The sequence below is a fragment of the Mercenaria mercenaria genome, chromosome 7 (genome assembly GCF_021730395.1).
Source record: "Mercenaria mercenaria strain notata chromosome 7, MADL_Memer_1, whole genome shotgun sequence".
In the NCBI taxonomy this organism is placed as follows: Eukaryota; Metazoa; Mollusca; class Bivalvia; order Venerida; family Veneridae; genus Mercenaria; species Mercenaria mercenaria.
The window spans coordinates 42,243,136-42,256,938 of record NC_069367.1 but is presented as its reverse complement, the minus strand read 5'-3'; the positions used below and the strand labels follow the sequence as shown (position 1 = coordinate 42,256,938).

General features: G+C 33.0%; 1 protein-coding gene across 1 annotated transcript in view; it reads left to right on the top strand.

Annotated features, from left to right (window-relative positions):
- Window positions 1–2,551: 2,551 nt before the first annotated feature.
- Window positions 2,552–13,803, top strand: part of LOC123526611 (uncharacterized) — a 34,000-nt gene continuing 22,748 nt past the window's right edge. Inside the window, exons 1-3 of the mRNA XM_053547140.1 lie at window positions 2,552–2,581; window positions 6,261–6,366; window positions 8,130–8,215. Coding sequence (XP_053403115.1) covers window positions 2,552–2,581; window positions 6,261–6,366; window positions 8,130–8,215 — 222 coding nt within the window. The remainder of the gene's footprint in view (window positions 2,582–6,260; window positions 6,367–8,129; window positions 8,216–13,803) is intronic.

Genomic DNA, 13,803 nt, shown 5'->3' with positions numbered 1-13,803 from the left:
CCAGTATCATTCAATACAAAATGTACAATACGTAGACACTTACCCTAAGCTTTGTTTACACAAGGGATACAATCTGTTTATAGAGTGAAATTAGTGAGTGAACACCGGCTGTCAATCTTAATCATGTCTTGGTTATGTCAGTGCAGTGGATAATTAAGCTATCTAGTACGTTACCTGTTATACAGGATATAACAGTCATGCATCTAACAGTTCTGAAGTGGTTTTCCTCGCAATTCTCATATATCTAGATATTTTTCCCATTCTTTGACGCATATATAGGGGTAGTCCTTCCAGCTATTGCTTTCTCAACTTTTTTAAGCTTGTGAAATTCTATGAGTTTTAACTTATTTTAAAAACTCGTCTGTTTGTTGACGAATTTCACCACAAAAAAATCACACTTCCCCTTAGGGTATTAAATGATTTACATATAATTTACTTTACAAATTGCTGACCATTAAGTATTATGCATGACTTTCAGTGCATAGAAGTAAAAAGTGCCTGATTTGCAAGAGATATTATGTACATAGTCACCTAAGCCTACAATAAAGTTTAAGCAGAGTTGTCTCCATTCGTTTTCAAATATTTTACCAATGATGATTTTCTTTCAGCTAAAATAACGTTTTTGTTAGAAAATGATATCTAAAATGTTTAACAGACTGTATACTTTTTAGTTTAATAATATTTTATTGTATTTGTTATATGGCATATGTACAATAGAATGAACACAAAAGTAACATATACAAATGGATTGGGCCACGAGTTATATCAACATCAGCAAACGGCCCGTTCCTCAACATCAGCAAACTGTATACTTTGATGTAGTTAGCTATACATATATGTAAAATAGACAGTGCCTACTTGAAGTTTGTATTTTTAGTTGCAGTGCCTACAATACGGATATTTTTCTGCCTTTTCATATTTACTTGTGAAATACAAGCTGATGATTTGTTTTACAGAATTCATATAGGTATATGTTAAGTTCAAATAATTGAAAATGCAAATTGTCAAATTCCGTATCTTTATGAATTAAAGATCTTTATCTTTCAACTCTTAGTTAGGATTTTATAAATTCTACATAGGACTTCATAACTCCAAATTACTAGTAGGACTTCGTAACTCCAGATTAGTTTTTAAAGAATATTATTTGGTCTGTAACAGCCTAATCAGGTCCTCAACTAAATTTGTACAATTTTGGGAGCTTTGCACCTTTTAGAGGCCGCTAAACCTAAAGATAGAAAAAACCTTTCAACGACGTCTCCTCAGGAACTGCTTGATGGATCTTCATCAAATGTGGTCTGTAATATCATTTGAAGGTTATCTACCGATTCATTTCAAATTGGGGTACTCTCGTCCCCTAGAAATAAAAATAGAAATACCTTTAAATAGCTTCTTTTCATGAACAGCCTAATGGTTTGTTATCACATTTGGTCTTTAGCCCATTAAGTTTGTTGAAATCGGGGCACTGGGCCTCTTGTAGTTCAGCTAAATATAAAAAAAGAAAAACCTCTAAACTCTTCCTCTGATGAATTGCATGATCAAACACTATCAAAGTTTGTTTGTAGCAATTGATAAGGTACTCTCTATGTTTTGTTTAAATAGGGGCAATTGACCTGTTTTGTGTTTTGTTTTGTATTAAAGGCTTTGGTTACCATTCATGATTCAGTTTGTCATACATATATTCAAGGTCAACAGTCAAGGTCGGGTGAGCGACTCTGGAACACGGTTGATCTCTTGTTTAATTTTTGTTAAACTTCTAATCAGGAGTTTTATGTCTTAATTTGGCCTTTCAAACCCCTTATTGGGACTTTATATCTCTAATTAAAAGTTATTCAGACCAAGTTAGGAGTAATTAAATCCTAATTAGGCGTAACTAAGTCCTTAGGAGCTATAAAGCCCTAATTAGAAGGTAATAAAGTTAATAAATATAAAGTCCTTATTAGGAGAATTTGGTTATAGAACATTATAATTTGGCACCAGGACGCTTCCGTATGTATCTCAATTGCCTAAATGCAGTAGTCTAGTAGTCGTGTGTCTGCCCATAACATTGACAAATGTCTTTGCAGTCTATGGTAGGTTATGTATACATCTATGCTTACACTGTTATAGAGTTTGGATATGAGATAGATGCGTTCTTTTAACGTGGCGTTTCCTTGTTTTACATTTACAGTTTGAAGACAAACATCCTCGCTATACAGAGAAAACAAACAAGCACAAAAGTTAAACAGGGAAAACCTCATAAATAGCAGGGAGTCACTCGTACAATTAAACAGTTATTACTTCAAATCTTGACTGCATGACCCGACAGGACAGTAAAAATGTTTACTGACAAACTATTTCTATGTCACATCATTTATTATAAGAAAACAGCTTTTGTGGTTCTAAATATAGTTTGTTCTGAATCCTATGGGTCTGTTTTGAATTTTGCTCACTTCATTCAAAAATAACCTTGGGGCAGAAGTAAAACCTAACTGCATTTCTTCCACAATATGTAATCTAAAGAATGAAGGCAAAATAGAGAACTTTTACCGCACGTAACTCAGTATTTTTAAAGATGTCTAACTCTACTCCTCCTTATTCAGAGGTAAATTCACTTTTAACAGCAAAAAATCGCTTATAAAATGAAAATTTTCCACTTTTGTACAATACATCCATAATTAGTCTTGAAAGAAGTAAAAACTTACTAGAAAAAAAGAAATTATAGAAAAAAAAATTTTGGTCCCAGTGGGGTTTGAACATACGCTCCCCCCCCACCCCCCCCCTGAAAATTGCAGCCAAAGTAGGTTTATGGTAGAAATAGAATACTCTTCAAAAAGGAGGTTCTCTATTACGGGTCCAATACCTTAATCAACACAGTGTTCCAGGATTCAGCACCAGTAATTACTTATGCATTTCCCGAGATCGGATCAGCGGCTTCTCTATTGTCACGAAGAGCTTATGAATTTCCCGAGATCGGATCAGCGGCTTCTCTATTGTCACGTAGAGCTTATGCATTTCCCGAGATCGGATCAGCGGCTTCTCTATTGTCACGAAGAGCTTATACAATGTCACGGGTCGGAATTACATCCTCTCCATTTTCCCGGAGAGCTTACACGACAAACGGATTCTTCATTTATAGTATTTTCTCTTTCTAATGGCCTGTCGATGATAAGCATCAAAATAGGATGTAAAACAAATGTAATTAATACCGTTTCCGAACATAGAAAACAATGTAAACCATAGACAATATTTTTATCAGACGGAGATTAAATTTTGTAATGTTGATCATATTGGTCCGAGAGCTCACGGACATTTATTGCAACAATTGAGGTCAAAGGAAGTTTATACATTTTTGGAAACAATATTTCATATCCTCTATGAAAACCCATTTCTTAAGTGTCAAAGCCGTGCCATTCTATATTTTGTTCACTTATGTTTGTGATAGGGGAGGTAAAACTCACTTGTAAAAATATTAGGGGGTAGGGTAAAGTTTACGTCTTCAAGTTTTTTCACTGATTAATTACAGTAACTATCTGATTGTCAGTAAATGTATATATGTCCCACCATGACAGCAATAACAAATTCATCAAAAAGGACCGAAGGGCAAACTGGATATTCAAGGTCAAAGGTCAGATTTATGTAAAAATCACAAAAATTGGCATATTTGAAAATTATTTTTATTCTTAAAAAATAGTTTGTTATCATAAGACACTCATCTTTATACATGTAATGTGTATATGTCAGCCAATATCAGAAATGTAAATTTTATTGCAAGAAGTCAAGGTCAACCCTGATAAATGAAGGTCAAACTTCATTAGGCGATGTCTGGTATTCACATATAATTTCAAAACATTCAAGTTCAACCATAATATGAAAGGTCAAAGGTCTAAAAGTGAGTAAAATGTTGCAATAATATCACCTATTTGTAATAATTTTTATTGTTTAAAAGTATTTGTTTTGTCATTTCAGTAACTGATCGTTGTTCATTTTACTGTATATATGTCAGACGATGTCATGGAAGAGAAAATATGTCAAGGTCAAACCTGTTATTAAAGGTCAGGAGTCATTTTTGTGTAAAAGATCAAAATGTAGCATACTTACTCATTACTTTGTTCAAAAAAAGCTTGTTGTTATAATTCACGTTTAGCAATTTATTTTAATGTATACATGTCAAGCAAGGTCAGCAATGTAGGTTTTATCGCCTAACATTTAAATATTAAAATGAACTGATATCATTGGCTAGATCGTTGAGATATTGTTAATAAAGAGAAAATTAAAGAGCTATTGTTTCATTCTTTTACTTGAAAATGACCTTTGTCCCTTAATATTACATTTGAACTTGTCTGATTTTAAACGATATCTTTATTACTGACATTGTGAGACACATTTACATTAAAATAAATCACGAGAAATTACTTATAATGATTAATATTTAATATATCTATTATTTTTCAAACAGGAAGCTATTCATGCGATTTTTCATACAAATTTGACCTTTGACCCTTGATATTAGCTTTACTCTTGACAATTTTGGGGTTACATCTGCACTGCTGACTTTGCCTGACATACAAACATTAAAACGAATTAACTTCAATGACTAATAATGTGAAAACATTTTAAACATATTAGAAAAAGTTAAGGTAATAATTTTCACATTTTTACATAAAAATGAAGTTTGACCTTCAATTATCAGGGTTGACGTTGACTTTTTGCAATAAAATTTACATTTCTGATTTTGGCTGATATATACACATTACCTGAATAAAGATGAGTATCTTATGATAACAAACTAATTTTTAAGAATAAAAATAAATTTCAAATATGCCAATTTTTGTGATTTTTACATAAATCTGACCTTTGACCTTGAATATCCAGTTTGTCCTTCAGTCCTTTTTGATGAATTACTTATTGCTGTCAGTGTGGGACATATATACATTTACTGACAATCAGATAGTTACTGTAATTAATCAGTAAAATAACTGGTAGACGTAAACTTTACCCTACCCCCTAAAAGTGAGTTTTACCTCCCCTATAACAAACATAAGTGAACAAAACATAGATAGGCACGGCTTTGACACTTAAGAAATGGGTTTTCATGGAGGATATGAAATATTGTTTCCAAAAATGTATAAACTTCTTTTGGCCTCAATCGTTGCAATAAAAGTCCGTGAGCTCTCGGACCATGTGATTTAATGACCTACTTGAACACCCTACAGAAGGAAAGTATTTGATAATTACTTTGTCCAATTGCTGTTCATGAGCGTAGCTAATAAATTGTCATTAGACGATGTCGAGTCTTGTGTAGCATCGACATAGGAACAATGTTTATAAAGCGAAACAATAACTGCATTAAAATGATTACATTGATCAAAATAAAAGGATCCAGGGTTTTGAAAGGGATTCTAGCTCCCTTAGCAAATGGTTGTTTTTAATTATGAATGGTTGTCAAAAATAGATGAGAATGGTTATCATCAACAAACATTGCAAACAATTGCGAAAACGGCAATGAAATGTCCTTGTGGAGTTACATTCATTGCATATGAGAAGAAAAAATTCAATGAAAAACTAAAATATTCTGTTCTATAGTACAATTGTTCTACTCTGCGACGATTTTTGCCGAAAACAGATTGCATACGCCCGTGAAATCCAGCTGAGGCTAATAACAAACGTACACTTGAAAAATACTTACGTTTTACTAAATTGCTTTTGTGCATTTCTTTGTTTTGTTCAACAGAGTACTTTACTTAAGAGCGAGTGTCCTGTTTTAAGAACGGAGTTGGTAAAACCTAGAAAAGTTATTGCGTGATACAACGTATACAAAAACCCCTTTAAAATTGTGTTTCTTTAATATGCGTATATAAATGTAAGACAAAATTAGACTTTATTTTATTAGGCTTTATCCAGATTCAAGTCTTTTTCAAAACTACATAAATGGCCAAACCAAGAAGTAAATGTTTTAGGCTGAACACCACTAAATCCGTCTGTTTTTCATTTCATATAGATTCGTTTGTTTAATAACCTGTTTATAGATTTCCTAGCGTCTCAGATTCTTAGAAACTTATTTGTTTTAAAGAGAGAACTACATTGCTAGTATAGAAAAAGAAAAAAGTGAAATTTTAACTTTTTAATCAAAAAGATACGCTTCATTTAATACATCCGCTGAATATACTCATTTCCGCTTCTTTTAATGTCTTTTCTCGTCACTAGATGTTATGCTATCAAATGCGGTGTTTTTTGCCTTTAATGTAAAAATATATCAGTCATACTGATTTTTATGTTTTCAGGTGCCAAAGAACCAGGAGACATATGGTGTTTTAACTCCCCGTCCGTCTGTGACGTTACCTGTCAACTCCTACAGTTTATGTCCAACTGAAGTGAAATTTGGTGGATGTATGTGCCAGTATATTGTGTATTTAACTCCTACTATAGTTTCCATCAAATTGAACTGAAACGTGTTAGTCTTTATCATTACTTTTTGTAAAGCCATAGAAAAGCCTTAAACTCATTTTACTGACTCAGTCAGTTATTCTGACACAGATATACCTATCATGCTGATTTTGTGCAGATATGACTAAAATTGAATTGAAATGAATTGGTAGAAATGCTCATTATCTTTTGTAGAGCCGTAAAAAACTATTAGCTCATTCAGACACTATCAATTATTCTGGGACAGATATACCTATCATACTGATGTTTTTTAATTGAAAGAATTGGCAGAATTTATCATAACTTTTTTATAAAGCCATAGAAAAGCTTTAAACACATTTTATTGACACTGTCAGTTATTCTAGCACAGAAATACCTTTCACGCTGATCTTGTGCTTTCTGTTTTAGTATGGTTTTGTTTATTATTTACGTGCAGTTATGGTGAGGTCAGTTCCTTTTAATTTATGAAGCTCTGATAAAAGAATTCACAATTATAGAAGATGATATATATAATTGTTTTAAAATGAGTACAATATGACTGATAGTGTATTTATTGTTTCAATGAACGTTCGAGTTGTAGAAAGAAGTGGGGAGAAAAAATTTCCGAAATTATTTAAAAAAAAAAAGAAGCAATGTTACTTTTACAAGATATACACATTACTGATAAATAAGTCATTTTTATTCGAAGTCAATGGGACTGTGACTGCTATTTCAGTATTTAGCAAAAGAACTGTGTAGTTTTATGTTTCAATATAATTTCGTTTAGCAAATGGCCTGCATAGTATTGTTCTTCCATATCATTTCATTTAGCAAATGACCTGTTGAGTATAGTGCTTCTATAACATTCCATTTAGCAAATTAACTGTGAAGTACTTTTCTTCAAAAATATTCCATTTAGAGCATGGAAAATATGTAGGGTTGTCCTTCCATATATTTCCATTTTGCAAACTTTGTAGTATTGTACTTCAATAACATACCATTTATCAAGGACCTGTGTATTCCTTCCAAAGCACTTTATTAAGCAAATGACCGATGTAGTATTGTCATTTTATAGATTGTCATCAAGCAAATGATTTATGTAGATTTGTTCTTCCAGAGAATTCCATTTAGAAAATGACCTGTGAGTATTGTCCATACATTGAATTCCATTTAGCAAATGAACTGTTCCGTAATGTCCTTCCATAACATTCCCTTTACCAAAGACCTGTGTAGTAGTGTCCTTCCTAAACCTTTTATTTTGCGAATGAAAATCGTAGTATTGTCCTTCTATTGAACCCAATGATCTGTTTAGGATTTCTCTTCCATAACGTTTCATTTATCAAATGAACTGTATAGTATTGTCCTTCCATAACATTCAATTTAGCAAATGACCTGCGTAAAAGTGTCCTTTCATAACATTTCGTTTAGGAAATGAACTGTGTGATTATCCTTCCAGGAACGTTCTATGAAGTATTATTCTTTCATATAATTCCGTTTAGCAAATGAACTGTGTAGTTTTGGCCCTTCATTATATTCCATTTAGCAAATGACCTGTGTAGTACTGTCTATCCATAGAATTCCATTTAGAAGATGAACTGTGTAGAATTGTCCTTTCATAACATTCCATTCAGCAAATAAACTGAGTAGGATTTCCCTTCCATAACGTTCAATTAAGCAAATGAACTGTGTGCTATTGTCCCTCTAAAAATTAAATATGCTGTTCTTCCATTAAATGATTTGTGTTGTAGTGTCCTTCCATAAATTTGATGACTGGTACATTACAATAGCTTTTCCAGGTAGTTTTGCACGTTCGGAACAGACTAGTTTCTACAACGTAGAATTTAATTAATCTTTAATTTTTCAAAACTTCAGAATATACTTAAAACTTAAGTGAAATAAAAAGATAGGATCGTGTGCTTCATTCTTTGCTAGACTGATTTGAAAAATTTGGACCTTACACAAGTTTACATAATAGGTAAATCACAATGTTTGTTATTATGCTCGTAAATAGATATTTTTCTGCAATGTAGATTTTAATGAATTCTTTCACTGTCGTAAATGAAGAAATGGTCTATGTTATGAAATAAAGTGTATAGGTCCGTGTGCTAGTTTTTGAGATATTTGCACATGAATGAGGAAATTCGGTAATTTTAACATGTTTAAGACATTTATCTTTAGAAAGGTAATAATGGGTTGCCATTAATTCATAAAATGATTTTCATTTTCATATGCCGTGTCTAGGCTTTATTCTACGTTTTCCGGATAAATTATGTTGTGCAATTACTTCAAGTTTATCAAATGTGCAGAGCTACCTTAAGGTGAAATGTTTTGAACGAACGAAAAATAGAATGTGTTTGCATCAGTTAAATGACAGGGTCGGGCATCTTGTGACTTTTGATAATGGTCATTGCAATTCATCTGTGTACTTTGTTAAATACACACCATCTGGTTTTTCATTTTTGTCTCATCTTAACCGAATTTATGGATGAGCTGTTAGTGTAAATGGATAAATCAGCGTCTAGCATTTATTGTTGATATAATAAAAATTATTTTTTCCTTTAGAATTTTTTTCTCATAAATGGCTACCTTTGTATTGGTGTGTCCCAAGTGTGTTTAAATTTTTCCGCCATAGAGCAGGAAAATCTTGAAACTACTTAATGACAATTTATATCTGGTTAAAATTTCCTCGTGTAGGCTTGTATACATGTACTCCGAAGACCACGTGATATAAAAACAGAGAAATTCAAGTAGCTAATTTTCATGAACGGTATGGTAGCAATTTACTTGGACAGAAACTCCCTTACACAAAGTCTTTCTGATATGTTTTTACATATTTTACTGGACACAAGTATTTCTAAAGCTAGAAAATATGACGTTTCAAGAGCATTTTGAAATGACCTTTTTCCAGTTTACTGCTTACGGTCTTAAGGGCCCTCTTTGTTTTAGCAATTTATTGTTTTACTACTGGGCCTTGATATGTTATGCTATCTTGGTATGAGTTGAAAACACACTTTGCCATTTTTTATAGTTGTGTATTGCTTGTCAGTCAGTCTAACCATTGTTCCTGATTCCTTTATTAGTCCTGATTTGACCTCAGCTAGAATACAAGCATGTCATTTTGAAGAGGAATGACTTCACCCAGGGATCGAAGTCATTTAGAACTGATTCATAGCCTCGTGCTTCAAGTTCTGTGCACTGGAGAGGTTAACCCTTACCTTTGCCAATCTTACGATTTGGACGGTACCGTTAACTGTTAAAAAGGGTGCTTACCAATGATATGCTGACTGAATGGCGAGCAAAATACATACGTACAAGACAAGTGTTAGACTGTCCTGATTTTGTTAGCCATTTAGTCAAAGCATTGAGACGACTTGATGGGTGGGGTTGATTTATTTTCTGTTTTATGGCAACTATTGTGTACATCAATGCCATTCTTTAAGAGCTAGGATAAAGCAGAGAAAAACTGAATTTAAATTTTGTCTATTAAAATGTCATGTCACCTGTAAAGCAAAAGCAACAAACAGTTTGCATGCAAATAAAAAAAAAACTTCGCTGTGAAATATATACATTCGCTGCCTTAAGTTTATTTCACTTTTAAATCGCGCTATAAATGATATACTTCAGATTTATTTGTAACTGTCTACTTGTATAAACAAAGCAAAGGCCAAACTATTAAAAATACATACAAATGGGCCTCAAATCTAAAAGTTATCCAAATGCGAACCTGGAAGGCAGTGATGTAAGCATAGGTTTGAATACCTTATCATCGATATATCTTTTATAATCTAAATGGTCAGTGCGAATGGAAACAGGCTAAATTAAGACTGATTGATCATTAGTTATTCATTCACAATGTTCATGAATGAAAACTATTTCGTGTAGCGCATGAACATACTTTTTGATTTGATTAGGAACAAAATAATGATTATTTGATTGTCAGAAGTACACTTATCAACCAGCACCCAAAAATGTTATCCTTTAGTTAATGTATCGGAACATGTTGCTGCTCGGTGCCGACCAAACAGAATTAACGTTGTTTACGTCAAAATGTAATTCACGGCGTCATGTTAGACTTTACCAACGTAAAGATGAAGGTTGACGACTCAGGTGTAAGAATCTTGGGGCTTTAAAGTGTCGTTAAAGATATGCAATGTCCATCTTTCATAAACTTATTGCATCTTTACAATCCTCTTCAAATGTATCTAATTTGACTAAGTATACAAACAAATTGTTTATATAGAGATAATTTCGTAATTAGCCTTTAGCCTGCTGGCGGCAAGGGATTTTGCCTTTGCGACCAGAGTAGACCAAGATCAGCCTGCACATCCGTTCGTTATTCAGTCAGTAAATTTTTAATAAACACCCATTCAATAAATATATAGTACTGTCCAAACTGAATGATAGACCAGTCCATTATAGAAATATATCAATGTAAAAGATAAATATCATGCAGTGTGAGTTATTTCTTTTAAATTTAAAAATCTTCCAGATTTTTAGTGGTAGTACACTTTATTTTGCGTTTACCTATACATGTGTACTGGTTTAAACCGAATGCATTGTACTGGTAATACACATAGACCTGTTATGTTGATGTTTCCTAAAACTAAAAGTAGTATTTGTTCATATCTTCAAACATGAAATTTAGGTCTAGTTTACCTTTAATACTGGATATGTATTAACATTGCAGAATAGGTTAAATCTCTACCTAAGAAGCAGTGATACCGCTATAATATCCAACTTTCAGCAGCGATTATCTCCCCCTTATAATCACTGCTTTCATAAATACCACGTGACCATGAAAATCCGTCAAAAAGAAATTCAAATATTATTTTCTTAATTTCGATATTTTTTCATTTTATCAACCACTTTAGACTTAATGCGGATGTCTCAAAATTGTTTCTATACTTGTAGCATGTGTAAATGTTACGTTCTGCTCAGCCGTGAACTAGAGGGCGTGGACGGTAACATGCATTCCCACTACCGTCCATGAACAGGCTTAATCAAACCGAGCTTTTTCGTAATTGTCGTGTTGAGCAACCTGTGGAGGTTTCAATTTTTCTATATTATTAAATCTTTGAAATATACTCAAAACAATTTCAATAACTGAAATGTAATATTAAATGATAAAACATAGTTCGTTTCATCAAAATCGTGATGAAAATGATATGGTTACAATGACCTTATTACTGGTAGGAGAGACCACTGTTTAGGAGAGTGATGTAAGCAATGATACCACTAAAATACTCGGCAAAGCCTGATATGGCGATACCCCAATGTTTTGACTATGTAGTGCGTTACTGAGTGGTATTCATAACGCAATATTTGACAAGCAACATGTCAAGAACAAGGCAGCTCGCACAATAAAAAAATGTCCCGTCATAGACATACTAACTCTGTATTGATTTGTTTCTTTTTTGTTTTTTGTTGGGTTTAACGTCTCACGACACAATGAAAGATAATATCGCCACTTTCCAGCTTTTGATGGTTGGGAAAGACCCAGTGTGCCCCTCCATGGATTATTTCATCACAGACGGGCACCTTGGTAGAACCAACGACCTTCCGTAAGCCAGCTGGTCGGCTTCCTCACATGAAGAGCCCTTCTTGGCCGAGTTTAATAATACAATTATGGCCCTTTATTGGCTTAACCCATTTTGTTAAAACTTTGCGTGCAATGTACAGTCAAGCTGTATGTCAGTAACGATTGAAAACATCACACAGTGATTCCCGTTATCAAGCCTAGGGAAATAATCAAGTTAGGAAGTTCTTGGTTGAATGTATACAACTTATTGCCCTTTTTTCGCCTTTTGGAATTCGAACGTTTTACGTAAACTAAATATCAAGCTGTATTTCAGGAGCAATACTTCCGACACTTTAGGCCTATTGAAATGATAACGAAAACTCATGGTTAAATTTAATAAAGATTATAGCCCGCTTATTTAAATTATCTTGGTGCTTTAATTCAAGGCAAATATGATATGCCATTATCACAACTAGTAATAGAATAAAACGTTATTTGGTGACGAAACTAAATTCATATAATCTATTTATGCTTGCTCAATATGGCAGTTTTGGTGTTATCGTATGGCGGAGGTTTTAATACGGCAGTGGTTTTGTTACAATGTGGCGGGTTTTTTTTGTGATCAATATATATGTTTAGATACTAATATGGTGGCTTAAATAACAATATGGTAGTGCTTTTATTTTATTAAAATGACGGTTTTAATATCAGTATGTTGGTTTAAAAAACAATATCAATATGGATGTTTTTCTTTGTTGTTATAGATATGGTGGTTGTGTTATCAATATGGCGATTTTGTTATCAATAAGGCGATATGGTTATTGTCTTAAGTCATTTGTCCCTGGCGGTTTTGTTATAAATAAGGCTTTTTTATTATATATATGGCGTTTCTTTTTATTAAGATGACGGTTTTGATACCAATATGATGGACAAGTGGTTTTGTTATATATATGGTGGTATTTATATTTTCAATTAGGCGGTGGTATTGTTATCAATATGATGATGGTTTTATTATCAATATGGAGGTGATTTGATATCAATATGACGATTTTGTTATCAATATGGCTCCGTTTTTATTATAAATATGCCGACCGGTTTGTTATCGATATCGCAACGAAATTGTTATCAATTTGGCAACGTTTTTGTTATCAATATTGCGGCGGTTTTGTTATCAATAGGGCGGTGGTTTTGTTATCAACATGGTGTCGTATTTATTATCAATATGGCAAAGGATTCGTTATGAATATGGCGACGGTTTTATTATCAATATGCCGGCTGTTTTGTTATCAATATTGCGGTTTGTTATCAATATGGCGACGAATTGTTATCAAAATGGCGGCGTATTGTTTTCAATAAGGCAACGATTTTGTTATCAATATGACGGCGGTTTTGTTACCAATATGCCGACGAATTGTTATCAATATGACGGCGGTGTTATCAATATGGCATTTTCACCAACATGGCGACGGTTTTGTTATCAATATGACGGTGAATTCGTTATCAATTTGTAGTCGGATTTTTAGTAAACAAGACGGTTTTGTTATCAATATTGCTGAACATTGTTAATCAATATGGCGACAGTTTTGTTATCAATATTGCGGTGGATGTGTTACTCATATGGTTGCGGTCCTGTAATCACTATGGCGGTTTTGTTATCAATATGGCGCTCTTGTTATCGATATGGCTATGGTTTTATTATCGGTATGGCGTCGGATTTGTTATCAATATAACTGTGGTTTTGTTATCAATAAGGCAGTTTTGTTATTGTCTATGATCATATGTCTCTGCCAAAGAGCTTAATGTATCTAAAAATAATATATAGCCTGATAGTATTTCCGTCAAAGATAACCATGGTAACATTTATCTAGATATCAAATTCCGACTAAGTTTTCCTGGTTCAATGA